We start from the raw sequence: 22245 nt of genomic DNA, 5'->3' as shown, positions 1-22245 counted from the left end.
GACTTCGAGTTCTTCAATCTTGCCAGGAGTTTCCAACTGCGGGACATTTTGGATTCAACAAGACCTTGGAGCTTATTTCTCGAGATTTTTGGTGGCCCCAAATGTGGAAGGATGTGAAAGATTTTGTCCTCTCCTGCGACATTTGTTGAAGATCTAAGAATCCTCAACATTGCCTTTATGGACTCCTACAGCCATTGCCGATTCCACGTCGACCATGGTCTTCAATTTCCATGGACTTCATCATAGACCTGCCATCATCGAACTCATTTGACAGCATCTTTGTCGTGGTAGATCGGCTTACAAAGATGGTGCTCTTTGTAACTTGCAAGAAGACATCGTCTAGTGAAGTCATAGCAAGGCTCTTTCTCGATAATGTGTATCGATATCATGGACTACCAAATGATATCGTATCACATCAAGGAACCCAGTTCGTATCAAAGTTTTGGAGATCTTTCTTTGAGATACTGAAGGTGGATATCAAGCTTTCTTTGACTTTTCATCCTCAAACTGATGACCAAACGGAACGGGTGAACAAGTCTTGGAACAATACTTACAATGCTGCATCAACTATCAGCAAGATGATTGGACCACATATCTACCGCTAGCCGAGTTTGCATATAACAACACCCTCCATGCGTCGACTCAATACACACCATTTTTTTCCAACTATGGGTATCATCTGAAGCTTGATTTATTGAGTCCGTCAACAAATAACAATCCAGCAGCTAAAGGATTTACAAAACAACTATCAGAGCTTCAAAATACGTTGAAGCTTCAATTACAATCCGCTCAAAAATCCTATAAGTTGTTTCCAGATAGATTTCAGAATCAAGCACCTACTTTCAAAATTAGAGATAAAGCATGGCTTCTTCGACGGAATATCAAGACCAAGCGATCATGTGATAAGTTGGACTATCAAAGATTGGGACCATTTATCATTCAAAAGAAAATCAATCCAATGGCATACCGTTTGGAATTACTGACTTCTATGAAGGTACATCCAATCTTTCATGTTTCTCTATTGGAGCCTTATCGAGAGTAGTCTTTTCTTGGAAGAGTGCAATATCCGCCACCTAGTATTGAGATCGAGAACCACGAGGAATACGAGGTTGAAAAGGTGTTGGATTCACAGCGAAGGTGGGACAAGTTGGAGTATCTTGTTCATTGGTACGGCTACGACATTAATGAGTGCACGTGGGAGCCAACTGAAAATCTCGCCAATGTGCCACAAAAGGTACAGGAATTTCATCAACAACATCTTCATAAACCTAAGCCAGTTCGACGATAGCTTCCTTTTGAAGCTTGCTCACCTAAGAATATAAGAAAGGGAGAGAGCACCACCAAAATCTATAGTTAATGTAGTTTTTTTCTCCAAGATAAAGTAGAATTTTTTCAGTAGCCATAGTTTGGTCTTCTGATATGGATAGCCAAGAGATAGATACTATGCCAGTCATATTATCTCAACCAACTAGCTCACGAAGGCAATCCCGAGATGAAGAACTACTTACACCACGACGATGACGGAGGATACTGAGTAACCGATCATTGGTGATTGTATTTGAAATCGAGCATGCTTACAATGGTCAGCCAGAAGGTGTGTTTGCAGGACAATTTCACAATGAGGACACGAAAGTTTATGCTTGGTTAGAAGTTAAAGACGTGGGCCACTACCATTGGCTTCAAGGGCCAATGAACCACTTGCCTCGTGAACAACAGTTGGAGTTCATAGCAGATGTTATGCGACAGATCTTCATTTTCTTGCGTTGGTACTGATTAACAACAACATTGCTTCTCAGAGACCTCGAAGCTAAAGGAGGGGGTGATGTTAGAGACATAGTCTTAAGAACCTTCTAGAGACAAGTTTCTAGAACCTTCTAGAAGCAAGTCTCTAGAACCTTCCAGAAGCAAGTCTCTAGAACCTTCTAGAAGCTTCCTAGTTGGTAGAAGATGTTAGGGATATAGTCTTTAGAACCTTCTAGAGATAAGTTTCTAGAACCTTCTAGAAGCAAGCCTCTAGAACCTTCTAGAAGCAAGCCTCTAAAACCTTCTAGAAGCTTCCTAGTTGGTAGAAGTTACTTGAGAAGCTTCCTAAATAGAAGTATATATTGGAATCGAGGCTGAAGAGTTCTTCAGTCTCGACAACATATCTCTTGGAGCTCTAGCTCACCTCTCTAGTATTGTTCTTGTATTCATCTGATTAATCTAGTTCTTTTCAGTTCTTCTTAAACTTCTTGTTAGATCTCGAGTTTGTATTTTTGTGTCCGTGACACTATAGTCTTCTATTTTTATGGATTTTAATGAAGATCTTTTAATCTCAAGTTTGTGTGATTCTATATTTTTGATAGTATATTATTTTACCAAAATGGCATAGTTTGTACCATGCACAAAATCTATCACAAATAAAAAAATTGCCAAACTTTTCCTTGTCAATATCTATCGATATCATAGATTGCCAAAAGATATTATATCGGATAAGGAGATTCAATTCATATCAAGTTTTTGAAAAATTCTTTTTAAGATTCTAAAAGTAGACATAAAGCATTCTTTGACCTTTCATCCTCAAATTGATGGATAGACACAATACGTAAATCAATTTTTTGAGCAATACTTAAGGTGTACCATCAATTATCAACAAGAAGATTGAAAAAGCCTCTTGCCATTGTCCAAGTTTACTTATAATAATACAATGTATTTTTCTATGCAACAAATACCTTTCTTTATCAATTATGGTTATCATCCGTGACTTGATACTTTTGACTTTTCAAAAATTGATAATCCTATGATAGAAGATTTCGCAAATTGTTTATCAGAGCTACATACAACAATGAAGGTGCAATTAAAGGAAGCTCAAGAATGACAAAAGATGAACTTGGATGCCTATCAAAAGGAACAACTACAATTCAATGTAATTGATAAGGTATGGTTACTTCATTATAATATCAAGACTACTTGTCCTTGTAACAAGTTGGACTACCACAGGCTTAGATCTTTTTTTATTTGTAAACAAATCAATCCAGTTGCTTATCGATTATATCTACTGGAGTCAATGAAAATCCATCCTCTATTCCATGTGTTTTTTTTTTTAATCATATAAAAGTATGAATATACCAAAAAGAAGACAAGTTCCACCTCTTCCTATAGAAATGAACAATAATAAAGAGTTTGAAGTAGAAGAAGTTTTAGACTTAAGGTGGCACTGAAATAAGTTGGAATATCTTGTCTATTGATATAGATATGATATTAATAAATGTACCTAGGAGCTAGCAAAGAATCTTGCAAATGCAAAAAAGTTGGTGGAGGCTTTTTATCAATGACATCCGTGAAAATCAAAATGAAGGATAGCAAACTTTTGCTATGAAAGAAATACAATTCAGAAAAAATTATATTCTACCTTTATTTGTAGCTTCTATATAATTGTGGCGTTAAAGAGAGATAGAGAACCACAATCGATGGATTCAACTCAAGTGCCATCATTTGTTGACTTATTGGTTAAAATATTGTGATTATCACAGCCTTCAAGATGATGTAATAGAGCTAGAGACCTTCAAAAATGACATGTTTTTTCTCAAATAGATGGCGAGATATAACGCATTTGATATCACGACTTGGAAAAAGATTCTTGATGTTTGGTGATTTTATTAGAGGTAGACACAACTTTTGATGGTATTACAAATGTTTTGTTTGAAAAAAGTTACAAAGGTTTTAACAATGATCAAATCATAGGATGGTCTTTTCACCCTAAAATGGGACATTATCAATCGCTAAGAGGACCTATCAACTACCTTTAAAGAAAACAAAAATCATAATATATGGCAAATATAATTTGTTGTATTTTAGACTTCATCAATATATAATCACCGTTCTTCATGAAACTTGTCTCTAGAAAGGAGGAATAATGTCACAGATATATACCTACTGTAATTGCTACCTAAATAATATGAATAGGTAGAATTAAATAAAAATAGATTAATTTCATAATATCATCTTAAGAAGCTTCTTAGCAACTTTTTAGCAACTTCTTAGACATTTTTTTGATTTTACATATATTTCTAGTTGATTGGTAGATTAAAAACTTGATTAATAAACTATCCATGTCCCACATGTGTTGATAGCTTGTGGAACATGCTAACTATGTGGTGCCCATATAGAAAACTTGTCTTCTAAGTCAAGATACGTGTCATACAAATTCAACATGTTTTTAGAAGTCCTATAGAACATCGCTACATAGATCCTAAGTAAATAGTATACATAAAGGCATGAGTGAATTCTTCTTCACTCTTGTCAATTCCTTTCTTATTTTTAGTCTAGATTCAAGAGTTTCTAGTTTCTGTCATTTAGCAATAGCCATTTTAGTTTCTTTTTAATATACATACTTCCTTATTCCTATTTTATCACTTTTCTTTTGACAAAGCTTTCCCAAGTTTATGTATCTTCTTTCAGTTCATAACTTTGACAATTAACCTATAATACTTTGATATTATAAAAAAATATATTATATTTTCATAAAATAAATTCATGTAATGTAGGTATTATATAGAAATATAATAGAATTATAAGTTTTTTCATAATTTAATTAGATATATAGATAGATAGATTATAAAAAGATCATTTATTTTGGATAATTTTAATTAAATAAATTAAATCATCAAATTTTATTTATTTTATTATTTTATTATTAAAATATTTCTAAAAATATTTTTTGTCTATTTCAAAATACAATAAATAATTCAAAAACTTTAAATTATATTAATAAATATATGTATCTATTATCTTTAAATTACCAAAACAGTAAAACTTTAAAATTGATATAAAAAATTTATGTAATAAAATTAATTTTTTATTACAAAACCTTTAGATTTTATCTCATAATATTACCAACTTAAAGGTTTTTCAACACAAGTAGTTTAAGGAATATATATATATAAATATATATATATATATATATTAAAACACGAAAATGATTTGTATTAAAAAAAAATTACAATTGCTTAATGGAAATAAACTTAAAGGTTTAAAATTATAAATGCATAAATAATGCAAATCAGATGTATACTATGTTTTGTATTGTACTAAATCATGGTTTGGCTTGTGTGTATGTCTACATTTTTATGCAAAGCAATTGATTATTTTCAAAACCGTGTGCTTTATGCCATAAATAATAGCCTGAATCAGTATACAACCTCAGCCATCTTTGTTGGCTTTTCAGGTCTCTTACACATAATAAAATCCCTAGTTTTAATTAACATTGCAGGCATCAGTAATGCATCTTATAAACATAACATGGTCATAATTCGAACCTTTGTTTTTGTCACATACTGATTTGTCGTTTTATTCCTTCGTATCAAGGAATACCTATCAATTTTCATCGACAAACTGTTCTGAAAATCTGTTCTGAAAAAGTTGTGAGTAACATTATGTTACTCACATAAAATATCACTGTAAACTGTACATGTCCACAATGTGAAAGAGCAAGGGAAAAAATGAACTCCACACTCACTACTACTTTAGTTCATAGACAGGAGTATTGTAAAACCTCCATTATGCTTCTTTGAAAAAATGAAAAGCAAATCGGTATACCAGGTGTTGTTACATGAAGTGAAGAGCATTTTGCATTCGTGAACTAGAACTTGAATAAGCACAAAGCAACTAACCAAATCTACATATATGTAGAGCCTTATTGTAACATGCTTTGCCATTCCTATTCATAACTCAACAAAGTAATTTCTAATAATAAGGTGATACGCTTGCATAAGCAAAACCAGGGCTGTACCATCGTACATACTCTAGTCAATTCATGAACAAGCGCAAGCAAAAATCGAAAATAGAACAGAGCATGTAGTTTACCATATGCATTTGTACAGATAAACAATGACCAAGACACTATTGGCAAGGATCATCTCCAGTTCTACTGATCTTTAGCCTACACCAGATGCGGTACACAACAGGTTTCAAGGCATGCTAAGTTCATGTAAGGTAGCTCCGTGGTATTGGCACTAAAATCAGATTTCAGTGTAAGTCCGCATGAGCATAATCAAAAAATTTACTGTGTTACTTTCGACTAAAAATGAGCTCCACCCATACAAAATGGAGCACAAACAAAATGCTGGCTGAGTCTAAATAAGTGTTTTAATACAAGGTAAAACTCCACAGAGTCCTAAGTTTCCCGTTCGGCTCAATTTTCCACAAAGGCACATGTTCTTTACTAAAAGACGGGAAGATTCCAAATACAACATCGAGGAAGATGAGAACCCTAACTCTTGAATCACTGCATTGGAGACTTGAAAAGCACCAGTAACCCTAAGTCAATATGTCACACTTAGTAAAGTGAATGCCAAGGTGAGGAGATCTCAATTGAGGCTCCAGAACGGCAGATAATGAGAAACAGAATGCTGTCAACACCTTCCTCCGACCACATCAAGAACTATAGATTGTACCATCCCATAACTCGACAAAGCTAAAATATAATCCAACTTACAATCCTCACTCAGCCAGTGGCTTCAACCTTGTCAGTCTCCGAATCCGATCCTTGTCGGTGTGCTCCAAAGCTCCTTGCGAAATGATTTCATCCAAGCACAAGCAAACCTTCCCATACTTCTCTAGGAACAAGCGCTCGCTCGGATCCTTCCGGCAAACTTCCTTGACACTAGACGTAACGGCATTTAGAACTTCCATAAGAGCAAGCTCATCGTACACCTCCTTTCCAACGGCGAAAATACAGATGTCGCCGATGACGGTATATACAATAAACACAGACTTGTGAGAGGCAACGAACACCTCATCATCGCGCGCGGTTTTGAGGTTCTCTGCGGTTAGCTTCACCAGAAATGACCGCCAGTGAAGGCGCTCTTCAGCTGGCAAGCCATGGAAGCGCTCCAGCAACACGTTTCCCGCGCGGTTGGTGAAGAGAACGCACAGGATCATTGTGACTGTAGCAGAAAACCAACAAACGATCTCGCAAATCACAACCCTGCTGTCAAAACAGCTCCACAGCCGAAGGACAAGAAGATTAAAGTGACGACCCTTATACCTCTATTATACCCAAGACCCTGCGGACATCATAACATACCCGGATCCGAGAAACCCGGGTCAACAGTGCCCAGTTCTCTATCCTCCAACGAAACCCAGGTATGCATATCATGATGCGAGTATTTAGACTGTTGTGGCAACGACTTGCTGTTGCACAATTATTAAGACACTCTGTGATCTGATGAATCAAGTTTGTTGGTGCGTGTTGGACTCATCATGTAGATTTTGATAAATGATGAACAATTTGGATTCGGCTGATTAGGTAGCATACTGCAGAGTTGATCTGGCCATCTCTCTTGTGTACATCTTCGCTGCCCTGACGACCGAAAGAAGAGCGATGTGTCTACAGGAAGTCGGTTTTATGATTCTTCTCCGTCCTCCTTGTGCCAGTATAGATTTGCAACGTCAACCATCCCCTCTTGTTGAACCAGTGCCGTTGCCACGGATAATAAATAGATAAAAATAAATAGATCATAAAATAAAATAATAAAATAATAATAATAATAATTGTTGTCCAAGATAGAAGAAATGAAGAATAGAATCTGGCTTGAGAATGTGGAACTGCTGTTGAAATGTTTCAAATCCCTCTAGGTTCTCTGCTCCAAACGATGGATATATGCTTTGTGCATATAAAGTTATAAATATCTTATTTAATTGTGAATATAAAGTTATAAATGTCTTATTTAGATTAATACGATCTATTTTTAGCAATAAATATTGTTTTTAGTTTGATAAGTACTTCTTACATACTATAATTATATTTTGTTTTTTTATTTAAAAAATATGCTCCAATATTTTAAAAACTTGGAAATTTAAAGACATAGTTGCTTTATATTAGAAAATTTGTAATTAGTTCTTGAATAAATAAAGATAGTGTAAAAAAGAAGTACTATTAAATAGAAAACAATTTGATAAGTTAGGCATATTTTTGCATGTTTATTACCACAACTAATACCACAAAAACCTAATCATAATCATAAAGTAATGGTAAGATTTTCTTTAAAAACATTTATTGCTCAGAAGGATTATTTTTATTCTTAATTTTATGGAAAAATATAAAAATATAAATTACATAATAAAATAATTTTTTTCTAAATTTTGTGTTCGTAGTTTATCCAAGCTTTGATAATATATTATAATATAACTAATTATAATTAGTTCTTAAGCTTTAAATATGAGTTAAAAAATATTCAATATTTTAAATTAATTTCATAAATGCACAATTTCTTATACTTGATTCAAATTAATTATCTAATTCTTACAAAATAATATCTAATAATTAAGTATATGATTATATTTATTTATACATAAATAATTTTTTATTTTATTTCTTGGTATATTAAATTTTATTATTTAAATTACAATTTATTTACTTTTAGTTCAAATATTTTAGTTTCTATTTAATTTTTATTGGAGTAAATAAGCCATGTTTTATCTTTATTATAAGAAAAAGATTATAATTAAGATTCAAAATATTTTATGTATATATATATATATATATATATATATATATATATATACTTTTAAAATTCTTTTGAGGTTTTAAAGTAAAATTACTATTTGTATAATATGTAATATATAACATGTCAAAAAAAAAGTTGGTAAGGATTCAATTTTGATGCAAAATGTAATGTTTTGAAAATCATAATTATAGAAAAGTTAAATCAAAATACTAACATGTAAGTAATTATTAAATATTTTAAAGAACGAATAGAAATAATGTTTATTGAAAAAGCATACTTTTATTTATATTTTTTAATTTATAAATTTACCTTGATTTTCTAATACCTCTTAATTACTATTCCTTTTTTGCCTTATAATATTTGCTAAAAAAAATGGTCCTTCTAAAGTTGTAAACTTATATTCATTAACTGATGTTTCTTGCATACTTACAAAATCTCCACCCATTGAGGTTATAATTCAAGCAAGGTATATTAGTACAAATATCGGGGGTCTTATACACAAAATCATTTTTTAAAATTACTTTTGATATTTTGAAAGAAATATGGTTGTTGTCTAACATTTCTAGTTTATATTTTATTTTAATTAGTTTAATTTAAAATAAGGCTACACAGCGAAATAATATAAATAAAAATCTGACGTAGGATGAAATATATTACATAATTATTTTGTTCATCTTCATTTATTGATTATTTATGTAATCCAATGTGATTACAAGTTCTTTATTTTATTTTAGTTAAAGAAATACAATGTACAGTCTTTACTTTTTAGGTCTAACGGATGACATTCATCCTCCCACAACAAGAGCGGCATCCCTGTAAAGAGATGACTCACAATGCATCATGTTGGCATTTTGCAGTCGCCTCCAGACATCACGCACCTGCCTACTCTGAACGGATTGGGTGTTGAATTGTTTGGCCCTCATCTCGACGTTGGTTGGAGAATGATAACAAACAAATATCAGAAAAGTATTATCTATGGATAATAATTCACATTCGACCTATTTTACGCACTATGACAAAGCCAGAAACAGTGCACATGACGGACGGACAAACCAGAGATAAAAGGATTGTCGAGACGGGTGCGCAAAGGACTTCAGGCACTCGCATGGTCTGCTTCCAACGTCCCGTTTCTGCCCCGCTCTCCTAGCGATAGCTTGCTCGAGTCACTCGTCAAAGCTCTTGGTGAGGGAGTTTATATTGCAAGGTAATTCACTCTGCCCTATCTCCACGCACTCCTGCCTCGACTCTTGTGTCGTGGCGCACTCCTAATTCTCTCCCCATCCTCTGACGGTGTTCGCGCCGACGCCGTGCACAGATTTCAGGAGCCCGGTCGCGCGGAGAGAGACTTCGAGCGAACAGGAACGCGAGAGTCCCTGGAGAAGATGCTCCACTTAAATTTCCGAAGGATTATGTGGGCGCCGGAGGGCAAAGAGTTACTGGAAGCGCTTCCCACGTTGGAGCAACCGTCGTAGATCTCCGAATTCGACATCCAGTACCACACGGAGCAGATGGAGAAGTCTGGGTGGACAGGGGGTCTCAACTATTACCGAAACTTAACGAAGTCCCACGAGCTGAAAGCGCCGTGGACTAACGCAAGGCTGAAGAGCGACGCTCTTTATATAGTGGGAGATCAAGATGCGGTGCTTCAGTTCCCAGGTATGCAAAGAATTTGTGGACAAGCATATGAAGGAGTATGTGCCGAATTTGAAGGGTGTAGAGTACGTGAAGAGGGCACATTTCATTCATCAGGAGCAGCACTCTCGCGTTACCGACCTCCTCCTCGCCTTCTTCACCGCCCACTCCTCTTCTTCCCCAGCTTCCCCATGATAATGCCACACTGCATGCCTCGTGTATACGTGTCCCTTAGGAATTATGTGTATCTATATATATCTGTATCTATATATTATATGTATCTATATATATATATATATATCTGATCGCTCAAGGAGACAAGTGGTGGCTCTCCTTCACCGCACGGATGGGCCTTCATTTTCATGTTTTGTGGAGTTCACAACCCGTTTTACAGTTGATGGGGGAGTTCTACAGGGTTTGTGGAGTTCACAACCCGGTTTACAGTTGATCGGAGAGTTCTACAGGGTGTTTTTCATGGTGTTTCACACTGATTTTCTCCCCCACAGATTTATGAACTTTATACTGTAATGCAACCATATAGACACTGAAAAGGCAATTACATCGGGGAAGGCTTCGTGTTTTGAGTAAGAGCAATGTATTCTGTGTGTTTCGAACATTGGTGTTTTGTCGAATTTATGAATTACGAATTATCATCATTGTGCTTTGCAATCAGAATTTCAGAAGAATTACATCGTGCATTAACAACACGGGTTCATCGTGGATCGTGATTTTGGAAGGTTTCTTTGTAATCCCATCGAGGAAGAAGTAGTAGCATGGGCATAATGATGATAATTCGTAATTCATAAATTAAAAAATTATCATCATTGTGCTTTGTAATCCCATCGAGGAAGAAGTAGTAGCATGCTGCTCGTAAATATTGCTACAATCAACTTTAAGATGCACGCCTATTTCTTCGAGGAGGCTGGAGTTTTAATTTTATGATGTTTTATGATATTTTATGACATATGCCGAATTATTGCGGTGAAATATGGCGGTGAAATATTGCAGTAAGTATTGCTGAAATATTGAAAAATTTGTGTTTCTGTTTAGCTTTTTGAGTTTATTTCTTCGTTCTATGTTTTTTTGTTGTTGTTTTTGTTTTGTTATTTGTTACTTTTTTTTTTTTTTTTTTTTTTTTTTTTTTTTTTTTTGTTTTTTTCGATTTGATGTTTGGATTTGTTGTTAGACAAAAGTTAAAAGTGGATTTTTAAATTTTTTTATTTTCAAAAAGAAAAACTGTTGTGTTGTATGTGTGTGTATGAAAGTGAAAGTATGAAAGTGTGTCTGTAGGATTTTGTTTCAGATATTGCATGAATGTGGAATGTAATTTTTTTTTTTTTTTTTTTTTTTTTTGTAACACTTTTGATGCAATTGTTATATTAAATCGGTAGTTTTTGTGATATAGTACTTTGTTATTTAAGCTGTTTGAGTTTGTCTATTTGTTTGTTCTATGTTTTTGTTTTGTTTTGTTTTGTTTTTTTTTGTTTTTGGTTTGATGGTTGGATTTGTTGTTGGACAGGTGAAATGTTGGTTGGACCAATGTTGTTCATAAAACTTGATTTTAAAATTTTATTATTTTCAAAAAATATTTATTATTTATAATTTTAAGATAATAGTTATTTAAAATAATTATTTAGTATATTATTGTACTATTAATATTGTACATTTTTTTAAAATGAAAATTTTAAAGATAAAAAGATTATTACTTTATTTTTATCTTTTTAAAAATTTTTGTAAAAAAATTAAATTGTACAAATTTCATTTCTTACTCTTAAATGGAATTTTTTATATTCAACTCCATATGTATAAATATAGATATATAATTATTTTATTATGTATATAAATAAAAGAAATAAATAATTATATATTTTTAAATAAATAATTAAATATTTATAATTTAAATTATTTAATTTGATTTACAAAATAAAATATTTTGAAAAAATTGACCTTTTTCTTATGGCAAGTTGTTGTAAAAATATGTATAATTATAATGTGTAGAGATGTATAGATGTACAATAGTTTGGTTAAAGAATTGTGGTATTATAATTTGACTAATTAAGTTGTATATAATCATTTTCATTTCATAAGTTCTATAAAAATTTTCTAAAATAATTGAGTAATAAGGTTTAATTGGAATTTTATAGAGATACAATTTTGATACTTATAAGCTTACTCCAATTATTTAGTAGAATTTGTGTCTTTTTAAATGGACTAACTTGAAGAATGAATCATAGAACAATTACTCAATGACAACATAATGAAAGTGAGAGAGTATCAAGGACATGAATCTCTAAAAAAAAATAAAATCCTCAATACACTCTTTTATCACTGAAAGGAACTAGAAAGTCACTAAAAAATGATATAATATTGAATTAGAATGGCTATTGCCAAAAATAAAAATACTAGAAAGTCTTGAAAGAAGACTAACAACCAGAAAGACATTGATGAAAGTGAAGAAGACTTCACTCTTGCTTCCATATATACTCTTAACAAGGAGCAATCTAACAATGTCTTCTAGGACCTCCAAAATGTATTGACTTTGAAAGATACATTTTTTAACTTAAAAGGAAAGTTTTTTATATGTACACCACATAGTTAACTTGTTTTGTAAGCTATCAATACATGATTAACTTATTGACCAAGTTTCTAGCCTATTAATCAACTACAAATACATGTAAAGTCAAGCAATGTCTATGAAGCTTCTAAAAAGCTTATCTAAAAGGTCTTATGAAATTAACCTACTTTTATCTATTTTTACCTTTTCTTACCTAATCATATAGGTATTTACTAGAATACCTATGTATATCTATGAAATTATCCCTTCTTTTAGAGACAAGTTCCATAAAGAACAATCTTTGAATATTGAAGAAATTATCAAGGACAAGAATTCTATAAAAAAGTAATTCAGACAAGTAAGCCTTCATCCAAAGAAAGGTAACAAAATATAAATAAACAAGTATGTATATTAAAAGAAAAACTAGAATGGCTATTGCCAAAAGACAAAGAAACTAGAGACCCTTGAAACTAGATTGGAAGCAAGAAAGGAGTTGACAAGAGTGAAGAAGGCTTCACTCTTGTCTCTATATATACTATCTAACTAGGGGCTACGTGGGATTGTTCTATAGGACCTCCAATATGTGTTGACTTTATAGGACACATGCCTTGACTTACAAAGCAAGTTTTTCTAAGTGTAGGCCACATAGTTAGCTTGGTCTTTAAGCTAACAATATGTGTGGCACATGGCCAACTTATTGACCTCGTTTCTAATCCAAAAAGTCAATTAAAGATACCTATGAAGTCAAAGCAACGTCTATGAAGCTTTTAGGAAGCTTACATATTAAATACTATAGAATTAACTTATTTTTATTTACTTTTACTTACTTCTACATATTTGTATATTTAATTATGAGTATGTCCATGACAGAAATCTAAGATGTGACAAATTATATTTGTCACATATTCTGATCTTTGTTTTCTTTGAAAATTGTTAATAGGCCCTCTCAACCATTAATAGTGTCCCATATCAAGGTAAAAAGACCACCCTATTATTTGATTGTTGTTGAGGCTTTTGTAACTTCTTTGAAATAAAATATTTGGAATACCATTAAGAGTTGTTCCTATCTCTAATAAAATTACTAAACATTGGGAGTCTCTTCGAACATCGTGATACCAAATACATTGTAGCTTGCTATCCATTTGAAGAAGAACATGACATTCTTAAGGATCTTCATCTCGATTCCATCATCTTGAAGGTTGTGACAATCATAATGTCTCATCTGATAAATCTGCAAATAAAAGCTCTTAAATTGAATTTGTTGGTTGTTGGTTCTCTATCTCTTTAATTACACAAAAGTTACAAAAAAAGATAGAAGGTAGACTATTATCTTTCTTTAATCTTATTTCTTTTATAGCAAAGATTTTCTATTCATCATCTTGCTTTTGATGGATGTCCTTGATGAAAGGCTTCAATTCTTATTGTTGCATTTGCAAGATTTTTTGCTAGCTCCCATGTGCATTCACTAATATCACATCCATCCTAATGAACAAGATATTCTAATTTATTTTGGTTCTGCATTAAATCTAAGACTTCTTCCACCTCGAATTCTTAACTATTATCTATTTCTATAGAAGGAAGTAGCATTTATATTCTTTCTGAGATATTCATTGTCTTATCAGGCTCAAAAAAGGACACGTGAAATACATTGTGGATCTTCATAGACTTTGATAGATGTAATCATTAAGCAAGAAGATTGACTTATTCACAAATAAGAAAAGGTTTCAACCTATGATACTCCAACTTATTACAAAGACGAATAGTCTTGATATTGCAACATAGTAATCACACCTTGTTACCTACATTGAATTGTGGTAGCTTCTTGTCATAGGCATCCATATTAATCTTTTGTCGTTCTTGAGCTTCTTTTAATAGTATCTTCATTATTGCATGTAGATTTGGCAAATGATTTACTAAATCTTTTGCTATAGGATTATTAACTTTTGAAAAATTAAAAATATTAAGTGGTGGATGATAACCATAATTGGCAAAAAAAAGATATTTATTGAGTAGAAAAATATAGCAAATTATAGTATGCAAACTCTACCAATGGCAAAAGAATTGTCTAATTGTCTTAATGATAATTGATGATATACCTCAAATACTATTTTAGAACTTGATTCATCCATTCCGTTTGTCCATCAATTTAAAGATGAAAAGCCAAAAAGAGCTTTATATCTATCTTTAGAATCTTAAATAGGATTTATCAAAATCTTGATAAAAATTAAGTCTCCTTATTCAATATAATATCTTTTGGTAATCCATGATAGCAATAAATATTAACAATGGAAAGCTTAGTTGTTTCTTCACCTGAAATAGATTTTGTACATGGTATAAAATATGCTATTTTGGTGAAGTGATCTATGATTACAAATATAAAATCATATGAATTTTAACTTGGAAGATCTATAATAAAATCCACAGAAATAGAAGACCATGGTTGTTCAGATATAGATAATAATTGGAGAAGTCCATAATATCCATGATAAAGAATTTTTGATCTTGAATAAATGTCTTATAACTTAACAAAGTATTTTACCACCTTTTACATTTGCAGCCATGAAAAATCTCTAGATATAAGCTCTAAAGTCTTGTTGTATTTAAAATATTTACTATTAGAAAGTCATGACGTGTTTGAAGAACACATAAACGTGCTTTTCTTTCCAAAAAGTATAAGCATCCTTTGAAGTAGAGTAGGTTATTCTTGAACTCAAACTTTGAAATATCATGAAACTTAGAAAAAAGATTCTTGATATTATAAACAAGAAGATTATATGACATACTTGATTAAATTTATTTGACAAAGGTCTAATCAACAGTCAATGTTGATTTTATTGCTCAAAGATGAAAATGCTCTAGCTTTAAGATGATTGTTTTTTATTCATCAAAAGATATGTTTCTTTATTTTGGTACAAGATAAGAATATCTAGAAAGAGCATCTCATAAACCTTGTTGTTTTTTAGGTTGATATGTGATCTTGAATCAAATCTTGATAATGACATGCTTCAATTGGCTTTGTGACAATTCAAAACATATGTCAATATGAATTACTTGAGGTTCTTGTAATCTGTATATAATATGATTGGACTTGAAATGCCTTCTAAATAATGACACCATTCTTAAAATGAATCCACAATTGCAAGAAGTTCTTTTTTGTGGATTTCATAGTTAATCTTAGTTGCTGAATTTTTTTGGAATGGAAAGCTACTGGATGGAGTTTTTCATCTATTCTCATTTATGACAATATTGCATCTAAGGCAAAGTCTGATGTATTTGTTTCCATAAAAAATGCCTTAAAAAAATTGACGTGATACTAAGTTGGTGCAAAAGTAATTTTTTTTTTTCAAAGCAACAAACAATGCTTCAACTTCTTTATTCTACTCAAGTTTGTCTTTACAAGTCAAATGTATAAGTGGAGCTACAACTGGAAAAATTTTTTTAATAAAGATTTTGTAATAATTGGCAAAGTTTAAAAAGCATTTCACATCTCTTACAATTCTTGGAATCTTCTAATCTTTGATAGTTTGGACCTTATTTGGATCCATCGTAAGGCCTTCATTGGATATGATGTATCCTAAAAAGTCAACTTGAATAGTATAGAATATACACTTTTCCATCTTTGCATGTAATCCTACATCTTTTAGTTTTTATAACACACAACAAATATGAACTTCATACTCTTTTGTGTTCTTAGAATAGATTAAAATATTATCTAAATAATAGATAATAAAATTATGAAGAAACTCACGAAAGACATAATTCAATAGATGTTGAAAAGCAATCGGTATATTTGTGAATTCAAAAGGCATGACATTATATTCAAATTGTCCATACCTAGTTCAAAAAGCAGTCTTCTATTTATTTCTTTCTTTGATGTAGTCCAGATCATATGTTCCTTGTAGATCTTTTTTTGCATAGAAATTTGCTTAATTTAGTTGATCAAGAAGTCTTGAAATTAAAGATAGAAGATACTTATTTTTTATAGTAAACTTATTAAGTCCTTAATAGTCCACACACATTTGTAGAGATCTGTCTTTTTTCTTCATAAATAAGATGGGAGCATTAGTTGAAGATTTAAAATGGCATATAATATTTTTAGCCAAATTTTTATTTATGTATTCTTTGAGTGTAGAAAATTCATTTTGTGATAGGCTATAGATTGGTCCAAATGGTGGTTGAGTTCTTTCTTGAAGATCAATGGAACAATCATAAAGATAATGCTTTGAAAAAATATCTACATTCTTTTTTTTAAAAATGTCCTAAAAATCTTAATACTAGCTAAAAATACTACTTGATATCTTCTCACTATTTGCAATGGATGTAGCATATATATAGCAAAAGATAGCCCTTCATTTGTGGCATGCTTAAAAGCTCTCACACCTATCAATAATGGTTTGGATGTACTAGGTTTATAGGTTTCTACTTGCCTAGCACTACTTTAGACTAAACTATGGAAAAAATTAAGATTGCAAGAAATTCAGTCTATCTAATGATTATATCTTTTTAACCATAATAATCCTAAAATAATTAGATTAAAAGGAGATTTAATCACATTCAATATTACTAAACTATTGTAACCACTAGTTGCTACTTCTAAAGGAATAGTTTCATATATAGCATCTCTAAAAGATAATGAACGTTTATCTATTACTTCTATATGCATAGATTTGATTTTCTTAACTAAAGATATATCTTATTTTTTGACAAAGTCTTCATTTATAAAATAAGTTAAGGCTCTTGAATCTAATAAGGCTAAGACTTTTTTTATTTTTTTGTCCTAAAAGAAATTCTATTATAAAACAAGGTGAAGGATTAGAGGAGAGAATAGGACCTTTACTAGATATTATACATATTTCCATCCGAACGGTCCCTATTATCATTGAAGCAACTCATTTTTTGATATATTATCTTTTTTGGCAATTGTGCTTCTCATTTTAAAATTACATTATTCTTTTGGAAAATATTGAGCAATATGTTTAGCTTCTCCACAATATAAGCATAGGCCCTTTTGATGTTGTCGACTCTTTTTTTGCTTTGTGAGGAATTTAAAACATATCGTATCAATTTGCATTGGCTCTAGCCTTGATAAATAAGTTTCTGAAAAATTAAGAGTTGCCATTATTATTTGATTTGTTCCTCTCCAGCCATATCTTTATTCTTGACATCTTTCAAGTAATTGATTGTTACTTACAATGGCTTGAATAATAAATTATTTCAAAGACTCTATCTTTAATATTGCCATTAACAAGTCTTTGGTATTATCTTTCAATCCATATCAAAATTAATTGATAAGGGCTTTATTATTCCAATCCATGTCACAAGTGAGGTTTTGGAATTCAGTAGCATATATGGTGGCTAATCGTGATCCTTGTTGTAAAGATAAGAGCTTGATCTCTGCTACTCTTTTTTAATCACTTTCTCCAAATATGGCCATAAATATTTCTAAGAATGAATTCAAATTGTAAAAGAGTTGCAAATCTTTTTTTATTAAATGTGCAAACCATGAGAGAGTTCTTACTAATAGAAGTGCGCTTATGAATCCAACTTGAGTAAATCCATTAAGATATTGGAAAAGATGCAACTATAGATAGAGCTTCACTTGTTGCAAAAATCTTCAAAATTTTGAACTTGTTCTATCAAACTTCTTAGGCATACTATTCCTTGTTTCCATCATACTTGTAGAAGAAAAATTCTTTGGATTTGGTTGTGAGATGAATCTACTTGCTTCTTTTAATTATATAACTTCTTGTTGTAGACTCTAAACTTCTTTTATAAACATAGATATAGTACTTCCATGATTCAAAATGGAAATATATGATATTTCTACTCTCAAAGTGTTGATAAGCTCATAAAGATTTGTAATAGTTACAAATCTATTCTCACTTCTATTAAGAGTAGTATCTATAATTTTTTCTTTCATAAACAATTCAAATAAATTCAAAAAGTTAAATTAAAAGAGAATAATCCACAACCTCTAATAAAAAAAATTCCACAACGAGGAATAATTGTCATGGACATATACATATAAGATAGTAATTACTTATATATATATATAGTAATAGATAAAAGTAAATTAATTCTATAATATCTTCTAAAGAAGCTTTCTAGAAACTTTATAGATGTTGCTTTGACTTTATATGTGTCTATAATTGATTTTTTGGGTTAGAAAAGTAGTCAATAAGTTGGCCATGTACCATACATGTCATTAGTTTAAAGACCAAGCTAACAATGTAGCCCACATATAGAAAAAACTTACCTTATAAGTCATGGCATGTGTCCTACAAAGTCAACACATATTGGAGGTCCTATAGGACATTGCCACATATCTCCTAATTAGATAGTGTATATAAAGATAAGAGTAAAGCCTTCTTCACTCTTGCTAACTTCTTGCTTCTACTCTAGTTCCAAAAGTCTCAAGTTTTCTTGTCTTTTGGCCATAAGCTATTCCAATTTTTTTTTTTAATATATGTACATTCTTATTTCTATTTTATTACTCTTTCTTTAATATGGATTTCATTGATTTATGCATCATCTTTTAGTTCATGTCTTTGACAATAATGTACTTTTTTTAAGGAAAAGATCAGTATTAGAAAATAAGTCTTTTTATTTAAAGGTGGGTAGTCCACAACCTTCAAAATACAACAATAAAAGTGAACTAATCCACTCACTTCTAAAACAAGACACAATCAGTATGATAGTATTCTTGTCAAATTATCAAGGATATGAATCTTGAAGAAAAAAAATCCTCAATACACTCTTGTATCATTCAAAAGAACAAGAAAGTTACTCGAAGATGATATAATATTGAATTAGAATGGCTATTGTAAAAAACAAGAAAACTAAACAATCTTGAAACAAAAATAAAAATTAAAAAGGAATTGACAAGAGTAAAGAAGGCTTCTCTCTTGCTTCCATATATATTCTTAATAAAGAGTTATGTAGCAATGTCTTATAGGACCTCCAAAATATATATACTTTGCAAGACACATATCTTAATTTGCAAGACAAGTTTTTTATATATATGTCATATAATTAGCTTATTTTACAAGCAATCAATTTGTACTTAAGTTATTGACCAAGTTTCTAACCTATTGATCAATTATAAATACATATAAAATCAAGCAGCATCTATGAAGTTTTTATGAAGCTTATCTAAAAGGTCTAATGAAATTAACCTACTTTTATCTACTTTTTACTTCTCCCTATAATCATATAGGTACTTACCAGATTACTTATATATATCTATCATAGAGAATATAATAAAAAAAGCTGAAATAACTATAAGTATTGAAGCCATACATAATTTAGGAAGGATGAATGTTTTGTATCTTCATTATAATGCATTGCATTGGTTTGATGAACATTTGGTTTGGTCGCCAAAGAAGTTGCTATTATTTGGACAATGTTGTCGTCAAGAAAAAGTTTCTCTATCATCTCTATTTTCTCCGCTTTTACTTTTGAAATGCTTATTTGAAGACCAAGATACAAGAAAAAAAGAGATATAAGAAAATATCCATTTGTACAATTTTTCACATGCGTTTACATCCTTAGGTGCAAGTATTGATCAATCTATGCTTTAGAAAAATATTCCATATAATTTTAGAATAAATAAAGAATTATGCCATTTAAAAAAAACATTGTTATTAGAAAAAAGAATTAACCCAAGTTATACATAACCTTATATCTACCATATATCATTTAGACAAGATAGAAGGATGAATTATAATAATAGATTGTAGAGCCAATTTATATAGAAAAATAGAAAAGTTTCGAAGGAAAATATCTATTTATTGGATTATATAGATAAGTACATAAAATAGTATCTCAAGTGTAGAATAAAGGAGTAGTAGAAGTAGATCTTACTGTTTCTTTGTAGTTCATGAATGAAAGTAATAGATGCCAATATAATCCTTCTACCACTTTTGAAGAAATTGCTATTATATTGCTTGGAGATGGATCGAAGAAAAATGTACTTTGTAATATTATTTTTTGTCTATATAATAATATACTATTAAAAAAGATTCATGAGGTTCATCCTCGTCATTTATTCCTTCATTATGTTCTCTTTTTTTCACATAGAAGCTTTGGATGGCATCTTGACCTAAAGACACAAAATATAGTGATAGATATAGTTGAAGAAAGAGAAGGTGTTGGACAAGAGGATTAAAGAAGCAACAACCTTATACAAATGGATTATTTTGATTATCAACTTTTATTAAGACCTACTAAGTATTCCACAATTTTGCATAGAGGAAAGCTATTTCAAGAATTTATGATTGATGGTATTGTATTATGTGTTGTTTTGCTCAGGAATGCATCTAGCACTTAACTATGAAAGGTGAGATTATGTATCATAAGTAGCCAAGAAATCCTAATAGGTTTTATCCATACAAGAAGAATATAATTTGAATTTCAATTCAAAAGTGCTTAAAACATACTTTTTAGTAGTCTTAACGATATATAAATTCCAATTATCTTATTACTTTCATATTTAAGCAATTTAGATTTTTTTTATAAGCCTCAATCCTAATCAGTGAGCTTTAACAAGTTGTAACATCCAATCCGACTATCCACTTGATGTTGAATTTGCATGCAATTTTCAATGTAAGTCTTCTATATGCTCAAGAATTTTTATGCCAATTCAACTTACAGATTGTAAGAAAACCTCCAAAAATTGCACTGATGTCACTCAATCGCCAACTTGAAAAGTGAAGCAAAAATCCCACTAATGATTTCTCCTTTTTCAACCGTTAACTTTGTCTCAAAATTGGTGTGTAGCTTGATCTTCAAGTCCACCAGCACCATGCCAATTTTCACCTTAATCCAACTGATAGATCTTCAGATATCATAGAAACTCTATCCAACCTCAAATTGCCACCTTCTCAAACCCTCTTGTGCTAAAAAATAGATATCTCTAAATCACACCATTAGATTATTACAAAATTTTGTATACACTTAGCAAATCTAATAATCCAAACAGTAATAAGTTTTTAACTGTAGATGTCACATCAATTGCACGAATTAGCCAAAATTGCTAGCCCTACTTATATTATATAAAATCCAAATCACTAATACAAACCTTGACTTTGAACAACAATTACTAAGTCTTCCAAAACCTTCTCCAAAAAATTCTTATGTCTCTAGAAAGAAGTTCAAGCTAGCTCTCAAACATTAACCTCCAATTTTCAAATAAAATCCTATTTTGCCCTAGGCTATTGTTTTAGTGGCGAGAGGTCTGATTTCGACCCTATCTTACAAACGGTTGACCCCTGGATATCAATCTATTCCATCCTAAGGATATTTTAGCCCAATCCTACTTTCAACTTAATCTTAGTACCAACTATACTAATTATTAACCTCTTCTAATCTGATTTCATCAATTTATGGTCTTTCTAAGGTAGTAGAAGAGTCTCTACAACCTAGAAGATAAAATTACTAACTAACTTTCAACCTATTAATTATTAAGATAAAAAAATAATCTAAGAGGCTTTTATAAAAACCATGTTTAGATACCTCAAATTATAATTAAACTAAGATAATTAGATATTAATTAGAAATTCAATTTTGTTT

General features: G+C 31.0%; 2 protein-coding genes across 2 annotated transcripts; one reads left to right on the top strand and one right to left on the bottom strand.

Moving 5' to 3' along the window:
• Nucleotides 1–6176: 6176 nt before the first annotated feature.
• LOC112294989 (uncharacterized) lies at nucleotides 6177–7021 on the bottom strand. Its single transcript, XM_024546034.3, has one exon. It carries the CDS (start codon nucleotides 6919–6921, stop codon nucleotides 6481–6483), a length of 441 nt encoding a protein of 146 aa, XP_024401802.1. The 5' UTR covers nucleotides 6922–7021; the 3' UTR covers nucleotides 6177–6480.
• A 2301-nt stretch (nucleotides 7022–9322) lies between these two features.
• LOC112295211 (epoxide hydrolase 1-like) lies at nucleotides 9323–10709 on the top strand. Its single transcript, XM_073540664.1, has 3 exons — nucleotides 9323–9422; nucleotides 9528–9693; nucleotides 9805–10709. Exons 1-3 carry the CDS (start codon nucleotides 9323–9325, stop codon nucleotides 9959–9961), a joined length of 423 nt encoding a protein of 140 aa, XP_073396765.1. The 3' UTR covers nucleotides 9962–10709.
• The last annotated feature ends 11536 nt before the right edge of the window (nucleotides 10710–22245 follow it).

The sequence above is a fragment of the Physcomitrium patens genome, chromosome 18 (genome assembly GCF_059467195.1).
Source record: "Physcomitrium patens ecotype Gransden chromosome 18, ASM5946719v1, whole genome shotgun sequence".
Lineage (NCBI taxonomy): Eukaryota > Viridiplantae > Streptophyta > Bryopsida > Funariales > Funariaceae > Physcomitrium > Physcomitrium patens.
Note: the sequence above shows the minus strand (reverse complement) of the source record. Positions and strands in the feature narration are given on the sequence as shown.